At 42.0% G+C, this 25,601-nt stretch overlaps 1 protein-coding gene across 1 annotated transcript in view; it reads left to right on the top strand.

The window, feature by feature from the left end:
- Positions 1-8,341: 8,341 nt before the first annotated feature.
- The window catches only part of BACH2 (BTB domain and CNC homolog 2), a gene marked incomplete at its 3' end in the record, with an annotated part of 73,113 nt that continues 55,853 nt past the window's right edge, over positions 8,342-25,601 (top strand). Inside the window, exon 1 of the mRNA XM_081095091.1 lies at positions 8,342-8,596. Coding sequence (XP_080951217.1) covers positions 8,354-8,596 — 243 coding nt within the window. The 5' untranslated portion in view covers positions 8,342-8,353. The remainder of the gene's footprint in view (positions 8,597-25,601) is intronic.

Raw genomic sequence — 25,601 nt, 5'->3', positions numbered from 1 at the left:
CCTCTGAGGCTTCCCTTTATAGTTTATCACCTACATATATATCCCTAGATATTTAAGTTACAGTTCATTTTTAACCTTCTTAAAAATCAAATTCAGTTGTATGTTATTGTTTTGTGTCCTGCTTCTCTGGCTCAGTATTCAACACTAGGTTTTGAGACCCATGCATGTTGTTGCATGCGGCTCACATTTGCTGTGTATTCTTGCACTGCGGCCTATTATCTAGTCATTCTGCTGCTGACAGACACGGTGTTGTTTCCAGTTGGGAGTTATGCTGCACCGTGCTGCTCTGAGCGCTCGCATAGGGTTCCTGTGGCAGACATGCAGGAGTGTCTCCTGGGTGTCACCTAGGAGTGGAATTACTGGGTCATAATCTGTGCACTTCTTCAACTTGGCTAGATAATGCCAAACTGTTTTCCAAAGAGGTTGAACCATCAGGGTATGAGAGTCCTGTCACTTAACATCTTCACAAACACTTGATACTGTCAAATGCTCTTTATTTTGGTGGGTGTGCAATATATCATTAATTATTTATTTCCTTTAGATTAATACATACAGTCTGCTACCAACAGTCTAATATTTCTTCTAGCTCAGCCTCTGTATCACATCATGACTCTTCATATAATTTACACTTACATATATATATATATATATATACACACACACATATATATATACATATGTATATATATATATATATATATATATATATATGCTGGTAGTTGTCACTATTTTATTATGGTATATTTTGAAAGTGGATTATTTTTTATTTTGATCTGTTTAAAAAATAAGTGAAACAACATCAATAACAAAAATTACCAAAAAACTGGGGTTTATTGTGATTGTCCCTAATTTTTTAAATATTTTCCACTGTGCAGTAAAAACATTATCACCAAGTATGTGTCAGTAAATTGAACTTCCTCCTGAAAGTTCAAGGAAAATGGAAGTTTATATTGAAGCACAAGAATCATTCCGAGCTATTAAGGATCTGATGATATAATTGCAAGTACTTCCTCCTAACAACAGCCTTAAATTTCAGTTCCCTTGGCACTAACTAGTACACACGCAGATGGAGTGTTTGAGTAAATAAAGAACATGGAACGTTTTAGCTGCTCCGTGTCAGGCTCTTACTTTAGCTATCCAAAGCATTAGAGACATTAAGTGACAGGCACTGCACTTTTCCATTAGAAAATACTGAAATTGGATTGCTTTCCACTCTAAGTAAAAAGTTTAGGTCTTGATGCGATTGAAAGGTGTTTCCAATCCAAAAGTAATAACGTAGTAATTTTAATGGCACTGTGCACTCTAAAGTTTCTATAGACTTGACAACTTTCTTGTGTAAAAACTAAGCCTTCCCATTCATAGTAAATAACTTTTTTTAAAAGCATGCTTGATAAGGGCAGAATTTACTAAGAAATTACTAAATAATTTAGTGCTTGATTCACAGAAGTACCAGTATTTATTTAATGCACTGTTTCTAGAGGAAATGTGGTTGGAATTTCAAGTGAAATGGTTTATGCTTTGGTCTTTTTCATTACCTGCGAGGCATATTCATTTCTTTTCATCTGAAACATTCTAGACATGACAAGTTGTCTGAAAAACTTAACATTCTACTCTTTTGTGAATTACAGCTTTTCAGACTTCCCAGTGTAGATTCTTTTCTTTTTTTGGTTCTTTGACTTTATCCTTTTACCTTCAGAATGGTTAGATATTTAATTTCTGAATATGACCCAGTAATGAAAGAGGGAATGAATGCATTAACAAGTAGATTGCCTTCGTTAATACTAGATCTCTTACTGATGAGAGTTCTGGTCTGTGTAGCTTTTTGAGGAGACGAACACACTATGATAAAATAATAGTAACTAACTTTTACTGCTGAACCATATGATAAGACGATTTGGTATATGTATATGTACGTGTGCAGCTGGGTTTTTTGGCCTACAAAAAGAAGAATGAGATCCAGCCAAGACCCAAAATCAGAACCTTTGGAACACTTCCTTACAATCTGATTTCAGCTAATGTCTACACACTTTAACACATTGTCTAATGCTTAGCCTGAAGACTGGCTGTCAGACTCGTACATACTATTTTGGGCTCTGTTACTCACTACCAAGTATCTCGTTCCTATATCCCATGGATTCTGCTAAAGATTTCAGGATTCGCTGCATTGGGGATAAAATCCTGTTTAATTAATATTAGTAAGGCGAGCAAAAAAGGAAAACGGAATGAAACCTAATGCAGTGATAGGGGAAACAGATTTCAGGTTGGCATGAGTCAGTCAAAAACGGGCAAATTGGAGGAATTCCTAGAAGAGCACCCATGATAATCAGGGGATGGGGTGGGCTGAACGATTTCTAAAAGAGGAAGAAACAGTATGTCCCATTATGCTTGAAAAGGGGCCAACAGGGAGGGAAGTGATGAGATCCAATAGGAACATCAAGGCAAAGAGGAATGGAGTGGTGCTGGCGTGGCATAAGGAAAGATTTTCCAGGAATAATGTAATAAAAGCAAGAATATCCTCAGTCAGGTTAAAGTCTAGCAACAGCTTCCTGGAAATGATAGATTCTAGATTTACCATTTGATGAACCGATCTGATATGTTTTAAGTGTCTTCTAAAACTCTCTGGAAGGTTTAGACCAAAAAGCAGACGTTCACGGGACTACCATAACTTGCTTTATCAACTCAGGGGCACATATTGCCACATCTCCTTGATTTTCCCAAACCGGCCCTATGACAGGATATGGAGTCTTTTCTTGAGGCCCCTGCCACCAGCTGCCCTAGAGCCAGAAAGAGACCATCTTGCCTGTGAGCTGGAATCTGAGGCACCGTGGATGGCTGCTCCTACCTGGTGGGCAGGCCCGTGTCTAGTGCTATAGGACAGTCCTCAGGACCCTCCTTGGACCTCAGTGGAACTCCACTCTGGGTTTCTAGGGTGACATACTCTTTTAGTGTTTATTCCCGTGGTCAACATAGTTCCCAGAACAAACCTCTGGGCTAAGATAACCAGGACTGGAGGAGCCGGTAGCATCAGTCCACATATTATGCCAAAATATCCTCCTAAGTTTGGATTCCCCATTTCCTAAAGTAATGTCACCTTAAGGGACTTGTCCCTCCCCACTTTTCCTCAGGGATACCATGTTCTATCTCAACAGAGCTTCCCAATTTGGCATCTTATGGGAGCCAGGGACTCTGGTCCTAGTTTCTTTTCTCCCAGAAGACTTTGGTTTCTTCCTGGATATTGTTCACCCCATTCTCTGCACCCACCTCTGCAATATCCACCATGAAAGAGGCTCCATAATTGGTCTCTATAAAGTTACAGAAAGCTAACTTGTCTCAACTAAAGTGACAATATCTCACTCTCATGATCAGTTAGGTATTTCTTTTATAGACTCTTGGACTCATGGATTGTAGATGGGTAGGAAATTTGCTGGTCGTCTAGTCAAGACTTTTCATTTTACAAACATGGAAGCAGACCCAGAGAAAAGTGAGTCATCCAGAGTCCACACAGTGCCAGAGCTGGGCCAGAAGCCCTGCACCCCGTCCACTCCTCTTTCCACGGCACCTCATTTTCATTTCTCTTTTGATTTTGTTTAATTTCATGTTTCACTGAAAAACTTACAGCTTTGTGTCTGTTATAGTAAGCTTCCCTCTTTTTGGTATAGGTGCATTAATAAATGGATTAGAGAAAAGAGGTGTCTCATAAATCTCCTGCTTCTTATGAATTATGCACACCATTTACATCCTTGAGCATTAATTGTTCCACCTAGTTTTGAGTGCTGCCTGATAACAAAATGTTAGGAAATGAAGTCTGACAACGTGTAAAAAGGCACATATATTATGATCAAGTGGAGGTTATCCTAGAAATGCAAGATTGGTTTAACATTCAAAAATAAATCAATGTTATTTTCCTTTATTCAAACACTTTTTTAAAAAAGAAAAACTGTGATTATCTCAATAGATGTGCCAGGGTCCAACCCCAGCAGATCCAGGGGTCCCCAAAGGTTTGGACGGAGTCGGCGAAGAGGGAATGACACGGAGACAGCGTTCAGTTGATCAGCAGCCTAGCCAGGATCTCTAGCCAGGATCTCCAGCCAAGTTCTGGTCTGGATCTCCAGCGAAGTTCTGCTGTTTATTGTCTTGTTACATCTGTATTTATACCAGTTGATTTTAATCCTGTCAATTTCTATTACAAAGGTTAGGGCGTTTCTTATCTCCATTCCAGGGAGTAAAGATTATGTAGCTTAAGCATGATTGTTTGTAGTTAAAGTGATTAACTACCCGCCTGGCACTTAGTTAAGGAGTTTCATCCCCTCCCTAACTTCAGGGAAAAATCCCTACCTGGGGAAACAACCTTTCTCAGAGAGGTGACCTTGGTTAAAACACACAGCGCTAAGGGGAGCAAACATATTAAGAACAGTATGCTATATACGCCAGGTCCCTTGAAACATATGCTGTGCAGATGTTTCTATCCTGCAGCGACTGTGTCAAGCAGCAAGGATGGGCCGGCTTCCGGCAAATTCCCCCTTTTATATTTTTTAAATGATAGCGCATGCAAATCAGTGGCCACCTCTCAGATTGGGCCGTTTAAAACTCGGAAGAAGACTGGCAAGCAATGACAGTGAGCATAACTATAAACATAGTGGATGAAGTGCACAAGGAGCCCCATTCCTGTAGAAGGTTGCCGGCCTCTTCAGTCAAGGGATTACAGCTGTCCTCAAGTTGTTGGTTTGATTGTCTTTGTTGGTCTGGCTGGCGGGCGGCATCACTGGTGACGGGCTTCCCTAAGCGTCAGCGAGTTGAAGGGCTGCATCAAAGGGTCCATCAGGGCCGTGGTTGATGGTAGTGTCGGTGTCCGAGGAGGAGTAAGCTGTGCCCTCTGGGTCAGCTGATATGGAAGATGGAGGGTAGTAGAGAGAAAAAGAAGAGAAAGCAAAAGAACTACAAGACATGGAAGTGTTTAGAAAAAAGAGGGAGAAGAAAGGGAAGAAGGCAGCATCCTGACACAGCCCTTTCCTTCAGCTGACCCTTTCCCTGTGGTCCAAGGTAGAAATGGGAAACAAGTCCTGTTGCAGTGAGAGGGCAGCTGCTGTCAGCCAGTCTCTGTCTTTACCTGGGTCCCGATCTGAGCTGGGCGTGGGAAGCGGGAAGCAGCCATGGGGACAGGAGACCTTCCTCAGAAGGGGCGAGTGTTCAAGCCCCTGAACCATTGGGGGGGTGAGGATCTGTGCCCCACCTCTATTGAACCCCAAGTTCTCTCCTACTGGCCCCTGACTGTGCCTGTCTTAGGTTGCCCCACTCTGTGGGGGTCTTACCCGTCTTTGACTACCAGCCATCTCTGGGCCAAGTAGGGTGATGTGAGGTTCAGTTCTGTCTCCTTGGTAGCCTATGTCTCTCTGGCCTCCATGCCCAGCAACTGCCTTGGGATCCCCTTGCCTGCTGGCGGGGCCCCGGCATTGATCACATATCTTGGGGAACCCAGGTTTCTTCTCCAGGGAGGGCCCAGCTCACGCTATTCGGTGAGAGACAGATCCATGGTACCAGCCACCATGAGGCTTCAACCTCAGCATGAACAGAGAGCTCAGGCAATAGCTATGGGCAATTGGATTGTAAGAAGAGGGTCCCTCTTGGCACAAGGGTAAGAGGGGCCAATACAGGACAAAGGAGAGTCCTGGAACAGGGCTTTCTCAGCCCAGGATGTCAGGCTCTTGGCACAAGACAACTCCATGTATGGGGCATATACCAAGCATCCCTAGTCATGGCATAAAAGGGAGGTGCCCTTCCTGGAACAGTAGGGTAGGGAGATTCATAGATGCAGAAAAAGTATTTGTCAGAATCCAGCATCCATTCCTGATTTTTTAAATAAACTCCCAGCAAATTAGGAATAGAAAGAAATTTCCTCAACTCAGTAGGGACATCTATGAAATACCTAAAGCTACCATCATAAATAACAATGAAAGGCAGAGTCCATTTCCCCTGATACCAGGAACAAGGCAAGGATATTTGCTCATACCACTTACAGTTTAAACTGTACTAGAGGTACAGTGCAGTACCAGTACATCTAGCCAATGCAGTAAGGCAAGAAAGTACCTTGAAATCATCCAGATTGGAAAGGAAATAAAATGTCTTCATTTACAGACAACATAATCTACATAGAACATCTATAGAATCTACCACAAAAAGGTTATGAAAACTAATAAGCACCAGCCAGTGTGGCTCAGTGGTTAAGCATTGACCTGTGGACCAGGAGATTATGGTTCAATTCCCAGTCAGGGTTGCGGCCTCAATCCCCAGTGGGGGGCTTGCAGGAGGCACCCAGTCAATGTCTCCCTCTCCATCTCCCTCTCCCCCTCTCACTTCATCTCTCTCTAAAAATCAATAAAAAATCTTTTTCTTTAAAGTTAGACTTACACATACCAAATAATCTTTCATTCTACCCCTAGATATTTACACAAGAGGAATGAAAGGATATGGTCATATAAAGATTTAAACACTAATCTATAGCAGCTTTGTTTGTAACTAGAGGTCCAGTGCATGAAATTTGTGCATGGGGGGTGGGAGGGGATCCCTCAGCCCGGCCTGCACCCTCTCCAATCTGGGACCCCTCAGGGGATGTCTGACTGCCTCTTGCAATCCATGACCACTGGCTCCTAACCACTCACCTGCCTGATCACCCCTAACCCCTCCCCTCTGCCTGCCTGCCTGATTGCCCTAACCACCTCTGCCTCGCCCCGCATCTGGGACCCATGATTTCCTCCTCCGGCCGGTCGCAGGCACCTGGGACCCCAGGCTTCCCTCCCTCTGGCCGGCTGCAGGCACCCAGGACCTGGACTGGCTTCGCCTGGGCCAGCCACAGCCACAGGGGACCGTGGGCAGATGGCTTCACTCAGGCCGCAGGTACCCAGGACCACAGGGCAGGCGGCTTGTCCCTCTCCCGGGCCGCAGCCTAGCTGGTCCCCATCCCTCTCTCCCCAGTGTTGAGTGTCTGAGCCATTACGGCCTGAGGGCGTGATGACCATTTGCATATTAAGTCTTTATTCTATAGGATAGCCAAAAACTGGGAGCACCCAAATATCCACCAGTAAGTAGATAAATGGATAAAAAATTGCACTATGTCCATATAATAGAACACTTCTCGTCGATAAAGGAACACACAATTGGTGCACACAACATGGATGAATCACAAAATATCTATACATCATAAAGCCAGAATTAAAAGGATACAATCTGTATGATTCCATTTATATAAAATATAGAAAATGACAACTAATATGTAGTGTCAGAGCAGACCTGTGGTTTCAGGGGCTGGGATACAGAGAGGTGCAAGGGAGGGATTATTAAGGACATAAAGAGATCGTTGTTGATGAAGGATGTGTTCATTGTCTTGATTACCAAAATATATCAAACTGCACACTATAAATATATGCAGTTGATTGTATATTAGAGCTGTTAAAAAAATAAATAAGCATAAAACCACAAAGAAAATAAGACTCATTGTTGGAATTCATACCAGTAGTAAACATTACTGAAAAACTACGTTATGTAAATTAAATACAGATACTATTGTTTTAAATATGTCAGTGGACACTTTTTAAAGCAAAGAATCTTTTTTCTTTGTAAAAGTGATCTTCACTGTTGAATACATCTTTGTTATGACTCCTGTTGTGATATGTTGTAAGTCCTTAAAGAGGATGTGCACCGAATCTGCCGATAATGGCAGCTCCATTCCACTTCTTTTCAAGAGCTTTTCATGAGCAACAGTGGCATTGTGTTGGTTGTGCTTTGTCTTACAGTGGCCAAGGGCAATTGCAATAGCTGGGTACATCTACTGTTAATACACACACTGCTTAGATCCCTTGTTAAATTGTGTATTGTGATTAAATATTTGGTATCTTAACCAAATTTCAACTTAGTAACTTACATGTATTTAAATCAAGAGAGCATTACACATACTTCAAAAATGATTCATTTCCTCTTAACACAAAGCTCAAATGAATACTTGAATTGGGACTGTGTATACATGAAAGTTTCTTTTCAGTCAGCCAAAAATCAAAACTACCAAGTTTTAAAGTATGTATGCGTTTTAAATGTTTTGGGTGTTCCATTAAAGATCTGGCTTCATTTCCATGGGGTAAAAGGACGCAGTAAATGGAAATGGTAAAGTCAGCCAGAAAATCCGACTCTCCAATATGTTTTCTGAGCTCATTGTGCTGAGCATGGAAATGCTAATGAGCACTTCTGCCCCTTTCTGCCTGGCTCATGGCAATGAGACTCAGGAACCATGAAGTTCTTCCTCACCTTCTCTCTGTGACTCAGATAGAGGTGACCCGGCCTCTCTTTCTTTCAGGGTCTGAACGGCATGTCTGTGGATGAGAAGCCTGACTCCCCCATGTATGTGTATGAGTCCACAGTCCACTGCACCAACATCCTCCTGGGCCTCAATGACCAGCGGAAAAAGGATATTCTCTGTGACGTGACTCTGATTGTGGAGAGGAAGGAGTTCCGGGCCCACCGGGCTGTGCTGGCTGCGTGCAGTGAATACTTCTGGCAGGCGCTGGTCGGACAGACGAAAAATGACTTGGTGGTCAGCTTGCCGGAGGAGGTACAGTAGTTTGGTTTGATTGTGTGTGTTGCTAATCGAGACATATTGGCTTGTAGACAGTTGGCTGGATGGGAGCTAGAAGGTGGACCCTGTGCCACATCCCCACTCAGGGGCTGATGTCCAAGTCACCCACATGTTAGGTTTATGTCATAGCCAGTTTCTGTTTGATGCCTTTAAAGTCTCAGAGGCACGAATCTGAACAGAGCATCTTTCTTGAAGGGAACCGAACCCCACCTGTGGCTCACAGCCACTCAGTTTCTGGTTCACTGACTCTTCAGGTTTTGAGTAGTTCACAGCCGAGGTTTGGTACAGTCCTCGATGTGGGATCTGAATCACTGGGACTGTTGCTATGATTTTTCTGTTTCAAATGATTGAAGGAGCACTTGAGTTCCCCTGAGAGCTGAAGAACGAGAGTATTCACAGCACCGTTCTTGCTTGGGGAAAAAGTAAAAAGCAAGCTGAAATTTTGACAGTTAATATAGGATGATTCTAAGAAGTGCAAACTTGCTTTTCTCACCATTGTTGAAAATACCCTACTCAGGTTTCTTAATTACTTCAGTAAATTGAGTCATTTCAGTCTATTGAGGACACTGGTGCCTGGACCTGATCTGTCCAGAGATGACATTCAATTGGATGGTTTGAGCTGCAGGAATTCAAATGATGGGCTTCATAATAATGACAAACCACTAAATTGGCCACCCTTTGAACTGTGCATACAATGTCTCTTCTTCCATCATCCTCATTCCCCTTCATTTTCATGGGACCACGGATAACACTGAGCAGCCTTGGTCTTTGTGTTCAGGGCCAGAATCACTCCCTGTGCACCAGCACAGTGCACAACACCACGGCCACCACCACCACTGCACAGCTCCCAGGGGTGAAGCTCACGTCCACAGTCTCCCCCAGAGTTGAGCAGTAATCCACTGAGCAGCTCTTCACGGCAACCCTAGGAGAAACCAAAGATCCCACCACCCTGATGTGGGGTTCTGATGAGGACCACTGGCATTAAATCCCAGGGTCATAGACCCCAATGCCTCCAGAGCCCTGATCATACAAATGAGTAAAGAGGCTATGTATAAGGCAACAGGAAGGGGTGGGGCAAGAAAGGCATCTAAATTCAACATAAAATAAAAACAAATAGCCAGACAAGTAAGACATGGGAGTCAGAGAGGATCAGCAAATCCAGTCCCTTGTTAAGCAACATCTGCCGTGAGTCCTGCAGAACGGGAGAGTGGCCACCTGATAAAGTGAGAACTCACAAAAAGTCTCCTTACTCCTCCTCACAGCACTTACAAATAGGTAACTAGAATGATCCCAAAACTAGAAGCCGAAGGACAAATCAGTTGAAGGTGATGTAATTGGGGCTGGGGTAGCTTACGTACCAAGTAATGTGGGAAGGCCAAGGAACGGCAGCTCTGGTGTGACTGGGTGATGGGAGCTGGATTTTCCTCATCTGCAAGAGTGGGCGAGTACCCATTATTCCGTGGGATGATGAATATGAAAGTTCTCAGCATGGTCCCTATCCCACAGTAAATATCTGTCAAATGTAAAACCCTTTGTTCTCTAGGTGAGAAGCAAGAATGCCTTTTAAATTTATTCCTACTCTGGAATTCCCTGGCAATATTTGGAAAACGTTTATTTATCCAAAATGGTCTTAGGGGGAGGGGTGTGAGGATTATAGTTCATTTATTACCTGTATCTCTTTGAGAGCCACCTCATTTGTATGTTTTTTTTTTTCACTGATTTAAAAAAAATTAAAATATATTTGTAAATGGCCCAGCCGGCGTGGCTTAGTGGTTGAGTATCAACCTATGAACCGGGAGGTCACAGTTCAATTACTGGTCAGGGCATATGCCTGGTTGCTGGCTTGTTCCCAATGTGGGGCATGCAAGAGGCAGCCAATCAATGATTCTCTCTCATCATTGATGTTTCTATCTCTCTTTCCCTCTCCCTTCCTCTCTGAAATCAATTGATATATATATACACGTACACACGTATATATGTATTTACAGGTGCAAATCATGTTTTATGTAATCAGCCTCTCTTCAGTGTCTGCTGGCCCCATTTTGAGCCTCCCTGGACCATGTGCCGGAAGCCCTGCCTGCCTGGTTACCTCTGGGAGTCTGATCTAGGCACTAAACCTCTGTGAGCCCCAGTTCTTATCTGTAAAAGCCCCTAAAATTCTGATGTCTTTGAATTATTTATCATAATATGATGCCAAGTCAGTAAAGTTTAAAGGAAACCGAGATATAAATGCACACAGCTGTAACCTGAAAGTTTCTTTTTAGATCAAAGCCCTGACAGTATCTTATTTCCTTGGCATGGGGCACTCTTTAAAGTAAGAGGCACACTGTGTAATCACACAAAAACCTGCTATTTGACCTTTATGATTGATTGTGTTCCAGTTAAGTGGGAATATGCGATGTGTTGATTTTCTTTCTTCCTAGCCATGTAAAATGATTGCTGTCCCTATATTGTCTGTATTTCCAAACCATGAAAGCATTCTGGCTGCTCAAGTACCTGAAACCTTCATACATAACTAGATACTTCTTTCTTCCTGTGAAACATGAATTCCTATTGTCTGTAACCCAGCTCTAAGTATCTTGCTGATGGGCGTGGGAGCCAGCCCCAGTGGCATTTTCCTTTGTGGGTCTGTCATTGTTTCTGAAGCCTCCTTCCAGGAGTCCCGCCCCCCTGCTCAGGACACCCCTCCTGTGGCCCCCAGCACTGGGCATTGTTTTCTTCTCCTTGCTGTGTACACACTGAAATGTCTTTGCAGGCTCTGTGGTCATTGTACCTCCTAGTTCAGTGAATGACTTCATAGAATTTGAATTAAGTGGTGAGCAACAAGAAATCCCAAACACTACCTTGGAAAGTAGCTGCCTGGAACTAACTGGCATTTGGTTCATATGATGTAAGATAAAGCATGTGATTAGCCCTTTGGAAATCTTTGAACCTCATCATCATTCTCTCACTGAATTCAAATCAGCTTCTGGCCCTGTCCCAGTCTTGTTCACACTTGGCCCACCTCTACACTCCCCGGCCAGACAGCCGTTGTATTTCCCAGGGGCCAGCAGGACCAAGTCTGAGAGCTCCTCCTCGGACTAAGAAACTTCCAGATACAGACTGCCACCACCCCTGCTCGGTCAGTTTAGGCCAAACCCAGCTCTGCTTCCAGCTGCTGTCCAATTGTACATTTCTACCCCCAAATCCTGAGTATTGATGGGCAATGCGATTACCAGCAAATTAGAGCCACAGTGCTGGTATAACCTCTTAACTGGAAGGGGGAGAGACAAAACTAGAGACCTCCTTCCAGGAGCCAAGAAGTCATTGAACTCTCTTGCTTTCTTCCCCCTAAAATGGAGTGGCAGATAGTCCCTAGAAGTTATATGAGTTGAGTGTTGGCTCCCCGTTAAAAAACACTCAGGAATGTGTGTCAGCCAACAGTGGAAGAGAAGACATTATACTTAGTACTTTCATTAAATAATGAAACAGATAATTTAATTTATAATTAGTAAGTATATTTTGTGCTAAGAGATGAAGAGACAGTGGCTGCTGTGCCAAGCATTGCAAGGCCATTATCCCACTGCTCATTAGTGTTAAAGTTGGCTCAACAAGCACCTGCTTAGCTATAGTCACTAAAACCGTGTTGGGCTGGATGCCGACCATGCTGGAAGTGCATCACAATCATGAAGTTCATTCTTACGGTGTGTCAAGTGCAGAGGGCAGGAATGGGGTGTGCTTCCTTAGAAGACATGGAGCCCGCAATGGGTTTGCCATTCAACCCCATTCATATGGGGCTGCTTGGCTCCCTTCCAAAATACCAGGGGAAGAGCAGCTGTTAGGAGGTTTTTGCCAAGGTCTGATATCAAAGAGTCAAAAGATAACAAATGCTGACGAGGATGTGGAGAAAAGGGAACCCTTGTGCACTGTTGGTGGGAATCTAAATTAATACAGCCACTGTGCAAAACAGTATGGAGGTCCTTCAAAAAAATTAAAAATAGAACTACCATGTGATCCAGCAATCCCACTTCTGGGTATAAATCCAAAGAAATAAAATCACTATCTTGAAGAGATGTCTGCACTCCTATGTTCATTGTAGCATTATTCACAATAGCCAAGATTTGGAAACAACCGAAATGTTTATTGACATATGACTGGATAGAGAAAAATGCGACATACATACATATATACACACACATACATACACACAATGGAATATTATTCATTTGTAAAAAAAAAAAAGGAAATCTTGCTGTTTGCAGCATCATGTGTAAACTTGGAGGACATTATGCTAAGTGAAAAAAAAGCCAGACATAGAAAGAAAAATATTGTATAATCTCATGTAGCAATGTGAGACCATGTATGTAGCATCTAAAAAGAAGTAAACTCCTCTAAACAGAGAGTGCAATGGTTGGGTACCACAGGAGTGGGGGGTAGGGCAAAAGGGGAAATAACTTTCAGTTATAAGATGAATAAGGTCTGGAAGCCTAAGGTACAGCATGCTGACTGTAGTTAATAGTGTGTTTATATACTTGAAATTTGCTAAGAGAGTAGGTCTCAATTGTTCTCACCACACACACAAAATAACTATGAGAGGTGATCAATATGTTAATTGGTTTGATTGTGGTAATCACTTCATAGTTTCTGCATATATCAAAATAACATTGTATACCTTAAATAGACACAATTTTTATTTGTCAAAAATAAATATTAAAAACTAGAGGGAAAAGAGGTTATTGCCAAGGCTCCACCACCTTTCTTTGGGCTTTTCCCCATGTCCTTTCATGGGGAAGGGTTCTTGCAGAGAATAGCTACAGGGTAGGGGTAAATATGGCCCCTTCAGGTGGACCGTATGCTTTCTTAGGTATAAATGTATTTCAGACTTCTGCTCACTCTCTAGCCTTGTCTTTTGCGCGCTCTCTCTCTCTCTCTCTCTCTCTCTCTCTCTCTCTCTCTCCTTCCTTCTCTCTCTCTCTCTCTCTCAACATTTTAGGGCAAATCTTGTTTTTTCCAGTGCTAAGCAAAAAGGACAGCCGACCCAAAAGGATTCTGAAGAAAAGGCATTTGTTGTTAAGCCTTAACCACAGGGTGCAATAAAGAACGTTCCTGTGGTAGCACTGCCAAGCATAGAGGAAATTATGGCATCTTCTTGTCTGAAAGTTTTCAGAGGATATGAAAGCTGTTAATGTCTCTGGGATGGCGTAGGTCCAGTCTTTTAAAGAAGTAATAAGACAGGCATGATTGTCTTTGAACAGTCTTTTCAGTATGAAATGCTATTTAACGCTACAGTACAGGATGCCAACAGCATTCTGAGCCTAGGTTTAACTATGGGAGGTGAGATTTGGTGAGAAGCAATGGGTGAGGTCTTTGGCAAGTGGCATAACCAAGATAGGAAGAACAAAACACTCACCGATCCCAGCACACAGAGTCAGCCCTTTGGCCTCACCCATTCACCACCTAGACAAAACTCTTAACAGGCAAATTTTGAGATCTAAGGAGCATCAGTAGTGAGTGACTCAGGAAACCAGAGTCTGGACCTTTGCACTAAATGCATGGAAGTTCCTGAACAAGCCAGTCAACCTCGTTGGGCTTCTGTTTCCTCACTCACTTATTCATTCTTCCAGCAAATATTTATCAAGGCCCTACTATGTAACAGGCATTATTCTAGATGCTGGGTGAACCTAGTAAGCAACAGAGAGCTTACTTTCCAGTGGAGAGACAGAAAATGAATAAATATAATATGTACTTTGTTGGATGCCATCAAGGAAAATAAAACAGAGAAGGGGGTTAAGAAACACCAGGTTATAGGTATTGCCACTTTAGACATGGTGGTCAAGAAAGGACCATTTGGGAGGTGACTTTTAAATGGAGGCCTGAAGGATGTAAGGAAGCCAGCTCTGCTGACATCTGGAGAAAGAGTGGTCCAAGCAGAAGGGATAGCAAGGAAAAGGCCCTGAGACTGGCATGTTTGACACACAGGAGCCAAGTGAGCAAGAAAGTGGGAGGAAGCAGCTGAGAGGTAACAGGGCCAGGCTGTGAACTTGTTGAACACATTACCTTTTCTTGGAATGAACTGGGAGGCCTTTGGAGGGTTTCACAGGAGAAGATCATTTTGATTTCTGTGTGAAAATAGATGGAAAGAGAGCAAGGGCAGAAGTAGGCATGGCATGATGGCCTAGATCAGGATGATAGCAGTAGGTGGTGATCAGTGTCAGATTCTGGTGAGATTTTTGAGGTAAAGCTTATGGGATCTTCTTTTGGTTGGACATAGGATGAAAGAGAAAGAGAGGAGTTAGGATATCTTCAAGGTTTGAGGCCTGAGCTGTTGAAGAATGGAGTTGCCATTCACTAAGATTGGTGAAGACTGGGAGAAGTAGGTTTGAGGAGGGGGTTGGAATTATGAATTCTGTTTTGTACATATTAAGTTTGAGATATCTGTTAAATCTAAATAGAGATATCCCAGGGGATTGTCAAGGGCGGGGGAAAAAAGGAGACATATGTAATACCCTTTGTAATACTTTAAGCAGTAATTAAATAAATAAATAAATAAATAAATAAATAAATAAATAAATAAAGATATCTAGTACACAGGAGGACGCATGGCTGCCATCCATGAGAGAACTCTAGCCTAGAGATAGAAGTTTTAATACCAGAGTATCGGGGATATTGAAAATTACAAGACAGGACACAATCACCAAGGGAATAAGTGTAGATGCCGGGGCAGGGGGCGGGGGCGGGAGAGGTTCCAGGATTGAGCCTTGGGCTTTCCAGTATTCCAGTATTAGGAAGTCAGGGAGAGCCAGGCCAGTGTCGCTCAGTGGTTGAGCGTTGACCCATAGGTCACAGTTCGATTCCTGGTCAGGGTACATGCCCAGGTGTGGGCTCCATCCCCAGTAGGGGGCATGCAGGAGGCAGCTGACCCATGATTCTCTCTTATCGATGTTCTCTCTCTCTCTCTCTCCCTCCCTCCCTCCTCCCCTCCCTCCCTCCCCCCCTCTTCTCTGAAATTAATTTTTTAAAAAAAGTCAGGGAGATAAAATGGAACCAGCAGAATAGACAAAGAGTGCTGGAAGCCAGGAAAAGTATTTCAAGGAGAGAGAGTAATCAACCATGTCAAATGATGCTGTTAGTCAGTTAAGACCAAGGCTGAATATTGACTATCCAGCAATTTGGAAGCCATTTGTGATTTCATTGAGCACTTCTGGGGCAGCATGTCTAGGACAAAGACGAAATCAATTGTATTCAAGAAAGAATGGGAAGAGTAGAATTTGAAAAAGCTAATGTAAGCTACATTTTTAAGGTCTGTTTGTTTGTTTTTATTGTTGACACTATTACAGATGTTCCCCATCCCCCCCTTTGCCCACCTCCGCCCAGCCCCTGTGTCCCTCCCTCCCCTGGCCTTCACTGTTGTCTGTGTCCATGGGCTATGCATGTATATCCTTTGGCTAATCTTTTCACCTTCTTTTATCCAGTCCTCCCCACTCCCCTCACATCTGAGATCTGTCTATCTGTCCCAGGTATCCATCGCTCTGGATCTATTTTGTTCGTCAGTTTATTTTGTTCATTAGATTCCATATATAAGTGAGATTATAATGGTTTCTCTCTGACTGGCTAATTTCACTTAGCATAATAATCTCTAGGTCCATCCATGCTATTGTTAAAGGTAAGAGATCCTTCTTTTTCACAGCTGCATAGTAGTCCATTGTGTAAATGTATGAAAGCTTTTTTACCCACTCAACCACTGATGGGCACTTGGACTGTTTCCAGATCTTGGCTATTGTAAATAACACTGCTATGAACATAGGGGTGCATATATTCTTTCTGATTGGTGTTTTGGGATTCTTGGGATATATTCTCAGAAGTGGGATCACTGGGTTAAAAGGCAGTTCCATTTTTAATTTTTTGAGGAAACTCCATACTGTTTTCCAGAATGGCTGCCCCAGTCTGCATTCCCACCAGCAGTCTGCATTTCTCCACATCCTCACCAGCACTTGATGATTGTTATTTATTGATTCATTCTGACAGGTGTGAGGTGATACCTCATTGTGGTTTTAATTTGTATCTCTCTGATGATCAGTGACGTTGAGCATTTTTTCATATGTATATATTGGCCATCTGTATGTCCGCCTTTTAAATTAAAGGGAGCAGAGTAGTTCAATAACTGGAGGAAAATGGTGTCAAAAGAGGTTTCCTTTGTTTGTTTGTTTGTTTGTTTTGTTTTGTTTTAAGTATAAAGAAATTTCAGCATGTTTTCACTCTGTGGTAAAGATTATCAGTTTTCACCCATATCCAATTTTCCTCAATCCTGGACTCAAAGGAAGACCAAATTTGCAGTCCGGTGTGTTATGTGACTAGAAGTAGCTAATGAAATATGAATAGAAATCATGTGTCGATTCTGGTATGAGGCAGTTAAACGTAGGTGTGAGTTATTCATGTTCTTTCTGTTCATTTAACTGGTATCAAAAAAAAACAAAAAACTCTAAGGTGGAGTTACTAATTTATAATTAGTACGTGTATTTTGTGCTAAGAGATGAAGAGAAAGTGGTTGATGTGCCAAACTCAGGCAGCCCAGATCCCTGAGTCACTTTTGGAGGGGAGCCATCTGACTCAAATCAGACCTGACATGAATGAGAAATAAATTTTATGTTAAGCCATTAAGATTTGCTGTTTATATGTCACCACAGCAGAGCCTAGCCCATGCTGACTAATACTTGGGTTGATGGGAAAGTTCCAAAAGAGAGAGAAAACTTGCTGATACAGGAGACAGAAAGTCAATTATTAAATGAATGCCCTTGAGAGGACAGGATCTATTGACCAAGGGGACGGACTCAATCTAGCAAGGTACATCTCTATCTGAAAATGATGGACTCTGGCTGAATGAACTCTGAAGTCCTATCCCATGCTATATATAAATTTGTAAACCTATGAACTTTTCTAGATCCCTGCTGGAGGGAGAAAAGAAATTCTTCTGGACAAAAAGAGAGGAGAGAAGTTGGGTTGAGAAGGAGGGAACGACCATGGAGACTGGTCAGGAGAGAACCACACAACTTCAGAAGAGGAGAGAACTCATGTCTCTTATCTTTGTGAATATTCCCTGACTTTTCAGAAATGGTCTTATAAGAGTTCACAGGAGATGACAGTGAAAGAACTGTAGAACCACTATTGGATGACCTAGAACCTAGGCAGATTGTGGAAGATGCAGATCATTGCTCTCTAACCATTTCAGAAGGTTTTAGGATTTTGGACACAGTATTTTACATTTAATGACCTTCATTTCAATAGGAGTGTGCAGGGAGTAACAATACGGGTTACCAGCTTGGCGTGCAGGGCTGCTGTTCGGATTAATGAAATGGGATATGTTAAACTTCTTGAAAGGATGGTGCTATATAAACAGTAGTTGTTATTTTTCCCATAAAAGGAAAGCACAGTCTTGTCTGATGAAATGACTCTTACCTCAGAATCCTCATTAGAAACTATGGTGCAATTTTCCAAGTTGCATTAGTGAGACTTGGCAGCAGATTAAAAAAAAAAAAAGCAAATAAATAATAAGTCAAAATATTCCAGGTAACTACTTGCTGGCAAGTAAGAAGTTTTCAAGTCCTAGAATTGTGCTAATAATTCTGAAATGCCTAAAGGCAGAACTTATTTATAGTAACGCAAAGGTGACTTCCAGCCCTGAAATCTGGGCCCCAGTCTCACACGGGGGCGCAATAAAGCAGAGCCGTGAAGAGAGAAGCTAACACTGTTCGATTCCATCTCCGAAGGCTGCTCGGCGGTGCTGATACCGAGGGAGGGAAATCTGGTGTGAAAATAGCCACGGCAATAGCTAATTTTAAAACTGAAATGCATAAGCTGTTTCCAAACCTCTTACAGTGTTTAAATCCTGAGGCCAATAAATCCTATTTCAAGAAACTTATGTAGAAATGTTCCTATTTGGGCAAAGTAGAAGGAGTTGAATAGACAAAAACTAAGACATCTCTAAAAATTATTTTTAAGCGACCTGATTTCAAAGCCATGTTTAAGGGTTTCTTTCACTATAGCTGTTTATCCCTATATAATATAAGATGACCACAGTAATCAACATTTTAAGTGGATCTGTAACAAAGCCTCTGACAGTCAATTTGTTTGCATTAAACTTTAGTTACCAGTATATCTATTCATTCTAAACCTCTTCTCTGCGTATGAATTAAATGTCCCTTACATTTTTCCTTTCCCCTATTATGGAGTCTCCTAACTATTTCAATTAAAATTAATAATAACCTTAAAGACAAAAGTTCAGAGCTGTAAAGTTCCTCACTTGATCAGTAATCATAACTATTATTTTGTCATATTTAATCATAGAACCTAGGCCTTTAACAGGATACTTAATTAAACTTTCAATTCATGATAAGAAGTTAAATAGCACTTGGGAGGGTTTTTAAAAATTATTTCCACTTCCCATACAGATTACAAAAAAAAAAAAGGTGTGATAGAGAGACGGAATGGCTGTCAGCCAAGGGTATTGTAGGTCATGCCAACATGAGCTGGCAGCAAGCCATTGTCCAATTAGTGTGGCTTCATCGTTGCAGAGTAATCACTCTTGAGTAGATGGTTGAGTCACTCGTGATGTAGTGGTACTTCACTTGAGCCAGTACTTCTTAGAATAGCTTTCTTGTTCACTGTTATTACCTGCCCTACTTTGCCAATAAAAGTGCAGGACCATTTAGGCTGAAAGCCGAACGGAAGAGAAACATCGATTATGTATCTCATTTCTCTTTGCTTCCTGAAAACTGAGATTGCAATTAAACAGTGAAAGCATGGTGTGTTTTTTAAATGAGTTACAAGAAAATACAGTTTCCACACCAAAATACTCAGAGCTGGAATCCAAGAGTCGGTTTTTATTCTGTCTTTTCTTTGGCAGCTTTAACACTTGGCACAAATTTGAGGATATCAGTAAAGTTACCTAATAATCTTAATGGATTTACATTCCATTAAAAACTTGGAATGTCACCAAACTCCTTCAGGTTTCAGCTCTATTGTTAGGGGTGTCCATGACATTTCTTATGGATGTGCAGTTATACAAGCAGGCAGCTTTTGAAAGAGACCGTTCTTAGGGTGAGAACACCTGGAATCTTGGTTGGACAAGCTGTAAACCAGAAAATTCATTCAGGAATTTCTTAATAAAATGGATTATATCCAGACATTGGAGTGGTACATCCTTGTCAGTAGAAAAGGCTGTTCTTAGAAGCACAAAGAAAGTAAAATTAAATCATTGGCACTAATCAGTTAACAACTCTATGTTTATATTTTGTTTGTTTTGGTTCTAAACCAAAGCACAAACTGGATAAAGGGTTGTTTTTACTTTCAGGAGCGGAGCAATTAAATAATGGCACTTTTGGTTTCCTAATATTTCAGAAGTGTTCCTTTTTTCTATTAACTAGATGCATATCGTTAAATTTATCACTTGGCCATAGACTCCAAAATATGTTGACAGTCTTTCTAACTGACATTGACACCACCTCCAGACTAACCGGTGATTCAGTGAGCTTTGCTGTTGAGATGGACTTCTGTGTGCGGCCTGGCAAAGAGGCCGTGTGTGAAAAAGTTAATGCATTCAGCGCCCTGGGTGGGATGGAGCCAGCCCTCCAACGTGAGCACATTTTTTGACTGACTGGCAGCAAAGAGAAATACTGGCAGCTGTTTCCAAGCAAGCCAAAAGTTGGCCTGAGGGTGAGGGTAAAAAAAATGCTGGGATTTAGCCAACAAAAGATTCCTGCATTTAGAAGAAAATCAAAGGAAGGATACAGAAGGCCACATTTACAGGCCTTCAGCTTGTTGAATTAACAACTCTTTTCATTTTATCTTCTGCTTTATAAAGGATAGTATTCAATGTCATTGCTATTCACTTTTTTTCTGATTCCTTGTATGTCTTCATTTCTATTCTATTGATTTATTTTTTAATTTTTTTATATATTTTTATTGATTTCATAGAGGAAGGGAGAGGGAAAGAGAGGTAGAAACATCAATGATGAGAGAGAATCATTGATCGGCTGCCTCCTGCACGCCCCGCACTGGGGATCGAGCCTGCAACCCGGGCATGTGCCCTGACCGGGAATCAAACCCAGGACCCTTCAGTCCACAGGCTGACGCTCTATCCACTGAGCCAAACCAGCTAGGGTGATTTCTTTATTTTTTAAATTCTTTATATGCAGAACCAAATGACGGTTTATTTTTCTAAGAGTGTTATATAGATGATACCATTTGGGGAGGCGGCACCAGCACCCAGCAGTGAGTGGAGCAGCTCTGGGAAAGCAATGGCTACATGTGTGCCGAGCCGTGTTGAGTGATGTGGTTTGGAGTGGAATTATGTGTGCAGGTCACTTCAAAGATCTGTCCAAAGAGGCGTTCTAAAACCTTACAACTTACCTATTTTCTTGTTTTATTCGTTACAAAAAGAGAAGGGTGGGGAAAACAAGAAAGTTACTAAAAGTCCAGGAAAATGTCTGCTAAAAAAAGAGGACCTCAATGGTCTTGCCGTGTAAAAATGGGCACTCTAGCACCAAGAGAGATGTTTTCTTCCTCCCCAGTGGACACCTTGGACCATGTGTGAGTATTATTTCTGCCAGATGGAGCTGTGGAAGCCCAGGCAGTGACTGATGCTTTACAGATAGGAAAATGGAGCGATTAGAAATGTGGGGCGCCAAGATTCGGGATAAAACTTTCATGGTTCGGGGAAATGAGAAGGATTCTAAGAGAAGATATTTGAAGCACAGATTTTGTAGATCTGGGGGTAGGGGGTGAGTTAAATGCATCAGATTTACAAGATGTTCATGTGGAGAAGTGTGATGACCTTTCAAAGTTCTGTTGAACAAAGTTTCTCCGTGCCTCCTGCTTGAGGCTTTATAGTGGATGTTGACCAGGTGATCTCATTCACTAACCACAGAAATAGTGTCCCAGCTGCATGTGAGGGATTTCAGCTATATTAGGGGAAAATTTATAATAGTATACGATACTAGACACTGGAGTAAGGTACAAAAAGTATAGAATTACCTTCAGAGGAGTTACGTTGTGTGCGTGTGCTTAAAACTCAAAAGGTCAGACAACAAAAAATGCAAAAGGCCAAAATGGCTTCAGTACAGCACTTCATACGCCAGGGGAATGTAATACATGACCCTTTCGGAGGTGACTTTTTTTTTCACCCAAGGACATTTTTCCATTGGTTTTTAGGGAGAATGGAAGAGAGAGGTAAAGACCGAGAGAAACATCGGTGTGAGAGAAATACGTCGATTGGTTGCCTCCTGCATGAACCCAGGCGGGGGAGGAGCCTACAACCAAGGTGCATGCCCTTGACTGGAATCCAACCCAAGACCCTTTGGTCCATCGGCCAACGCTCTGTCCACTGAGCCAAACTGGCCAGAGGTGACTTCCACAGACAAGGAAAATCCGCCCTGAATCCAAAAATTCAGACATGGAATGAATGTGGTAGGATTTCACAGTAAAGTCAGAGGTGACTTATTTGGGTATGAATTAGAAATATAAAGCAAGACCATTTCTTTCCAATATAGTTGAAGAATCAAGACAAAATTATAGAAATCGAAGGTGAACATTTGAAGAACATGTGTTGTAAAAGCCAAGAGGTATTGGCTGTTGTTTGTGCTGCAAAGGTTCAGATGGGGGTGTGGGCAGGATTTCCCTTGCATCTCCTGCAGAAAGCTTAGGCCACCTACATGTTAACTGATAACACTGTCTTAGGGAACGAGTCGGGAGAGATCCTGCAGGGAAAGACACTGGTGTGACAGAGGCCCCAAATGAAGCGCTCAAAGGGCATTGAGGAGCCCACTTTAACTAGCACAAATGGTAATTTGGGGAAATAATTCAAAATATGGTCAGATTATCTGGGGCCTTCCTGTGAAAGAATGAAATTTAGACAGAAGAATTCATTCTTGATCAAGTAAACAATAGGAATCCACTGAAGCAGTGTGAAGTGACGTGCTGAGAGACAATTTAAGGAATATTTGGTTAGCAGTGGAATGCTTGACAGATGGAACAACAAACCACTCCAGACAGAGGGCACAGCCAGGAGACACACCCTGAGTCTAGCATGAGCCAGAGGAAGGTCTGTGCTTATGTGACGACCTGTGAGAATGATGGTGCCTTTCAGAGATCCTGAAAATTGGGTATGAGAGCACACATGTGGGGAAAGATGCCATCTGGCCTTGATCTGTATCTATAGTGCTTTCTGTGTCCACTGAGAGTGCAGAACTGAAGAAACACGTGAGGCACACCAGCACATTGGCGATGGCTGACACCACTAGGAATTCCTCTAAGGAAAAAGACGAGAAAAGAGGGCAGGGGTGAGATTGAGCTCCAACACTTACACTGCCATTGCTGGTTCTTCTGTGAGGAACAGTGTACTCTGGATTGCTGGTTTTAAGTGTGTCTTCATTTATTTGGGAAATACCTCATCTCCCACAGGTTATCAGGCTGAAGATACATGGAGCTCTCTAAATTACTTTTGAAGGAGTATGCCTCCCAAGTGATATTATGAACACCAACCCTTACTTAGCACAGGTGGATACAAGAACATCAAGGAGAGGCTAAATTTCTAGAGGACAAAGCCTTTGCCTCAAGGTTATTTGTAATCCGTTGCCACATATTTTGAAATGTCTGGAATAAATTCAGACAAAGATGATCACTTAGAGTTAAAACCATTATGATGAATGTGTGATGGGTATCAGTGGAGTAGCAAAGCAACACACAGAGACACAAAGTAATACCACACACACACTGCCTTCACACTAACCCAAATGGGTCAGCCAGGTATTAGATATCTTCTGATGCAAATATTCATAAAATGCACAAAATCCCCAATGATGTATTCAGTATATAGCTTGATGTTATAAAACCTTTTGATATAACTTCCAATTAGAGGAAAATCAAGGATTAGAGAAATAAGCTTAACAACACCATGAGGAAGCAACAGGATCAATCCACAGGGTGGGATGTTATTCAGAACCAATGCCTGATTTCTTTAATAAGTCAGGGTCGTATAAATGGGACTATGCTAAATTAAACAAGATTTAAGGGATTTAAAAACCAGATGCAGGATATGGTCCTGGGGTAGTTACTGGTTTGAACAAACCAGTTATAAAGGGCTTTGGGGAAGGGGCTGGGGATTGGAGAAAATTCAAATGTGGTCTGGGTTTAGATGAAATTTTCCTGAAATGGAAAGATGGTTATGGAAAAGGCAAACTGAGGAGTACCATGCCCAGTATGATCTCGCTTTGATTAAAAAATACAACTATGAATGTGTGTGTGTGTGCGTGTGTGTGTGTGTGTGTGTGTGTGTGTGTGTGTGTGTGTGATGAACCATAAGGACATGTACTAAAGTGTTAATAATGGTGACCCATGAATTGTGGGACTGTGCTGGATTTTGTTTGTGTTTTCCAATTTCTTACAGCATATATTATTACATTTTTCTAATAATAAAAGGGTTATTTGAACAGTTTAGTGGATAGAAGGGAAGGAAGAAAGGAAGACCAGATGAAATATGGAGTATAATACCGGAAAAATAAAATAAAACTCTACACTGTGGCTGTATACGTGATTTCACAGGCCTCAGCGGTTTCCTCCCTAAAAGCACCTGTCTGTGATACTGAAGTTCTTAACTTGGGCTGAACCAGCTTGTACTCACAGTCTCACTGGCTAAATGAAAATCAACCCAAAAAGCAATAAAGGGAATAGATTTCTATTAGTGCTTTCTTATTAAAAGACTCCTTTGCCTTTCCATCTCTGGAAATTACTGGTGTTATTTTCAGCAAAAATAGTTCAGTTGTTTTCCAAGTGCCTGACCCTATGCATCCCCAGATAGAGAAGGAAATTCTCACCATCTAGTCAAGTTTTGTGCGACTATGAAGGACGTAGGGGATGTGGGGAGTGTCTCTCTTTTCCTGCCACCCTGTCATGTAAGTTCTTAAAAGTACTGACGAACAGGAGAGTTCTCCCGTGGGTATTTTTAAACATGCATAAATATTTATAAAGGTGTGCTTTAGGAAGTCACTCAGTAAGCTTAGAATTTACTTCGGGCTCTAGTTGTGTACAAACTATCTCTAAGTAGCTGCTTCTTTAAGGCGGTGTCAGAATGTTCAGTAACAAGGACATGTTTTTATATTAATGAGAAGTATGATGACATTTTTTAAAAATAACTGTAAAAAAAAAGGCTGCTTCCAACCTTAACTAAACTTTATTAAAAGAGAACACCATCACCAGTAACTAATATAAATTATTGAATGTAAACTGTAATTGAAAATAAAATTTAAAGTTCTTTAAAGAAAGAAAAAGGACACCTGGAAAGCCTGGACCCCTGGGTGTCCCTGGAACTCACACCACTCTTTCCTCGCCATGTTTCCCTGTATCAGAGGGCCACTCACTGGGGGCCCTGCAGAAAGAGGTGGTTTCCCTGCAGTGTGCCCAAAGCCTGGAGGAGACAACTGACATGGGTGTGACTGAGATTTCAGGAGAGTGAGTCAAAACAGATATGATGCTCCAATGGATCTGCACCTGAGAGGCTCACACTGGAATTTAAACCAATTTAATGCAAACTGTTACCTATTCTGTGATCAATGGAATGCTGGTTCTGCCTTACTCCCCCCTCAGGAGCCTCCAGAAATGTGTGTGAGTGTGTGTGTGTGTATGTGTGTGTGTGTGTGTGTGGTTTTTTAAGTGGTTTTATCTTAAATCAATCTTTATTTTGTTTTCATGGGAGACCTATAGCATTTAACTCCTCTGATACCCATATATTAGTCTTCTCAAACTGCCATAACAAAATATCACAGACTGGGAGCTTAAACAACAGAAATTTATTTTCCCACAGTTCTGGAGGCTGGAAGTTCAAGATCAAGGTGCTATGAAAAGTTGTTTTCTGACAAGGCCTCTTTTCCTGGCTTGTAGGCGGCCGCCTTCTCCTGTGTCCTCACATGTGCACAGAGAGAGAGAACACTGGTGACTCTTCCTCTTACGAACA

This window comes from Myotis nattereri, assembly GCF_964212035.1.
Source record: "Myotis nattereri genome assembly, chromosome: 6".
In the NCBI taxonomy this organism is placed as follows: domain Eukaryota; kingdom Metazoa; phylum Chordata; class Mammalia; order Chiroptera; family Vespertilionidae; genus Myotis; species Myotis nattereri.
This window is presented reverse-complemented; position numbering and strand designations above follow the sequence as displayed.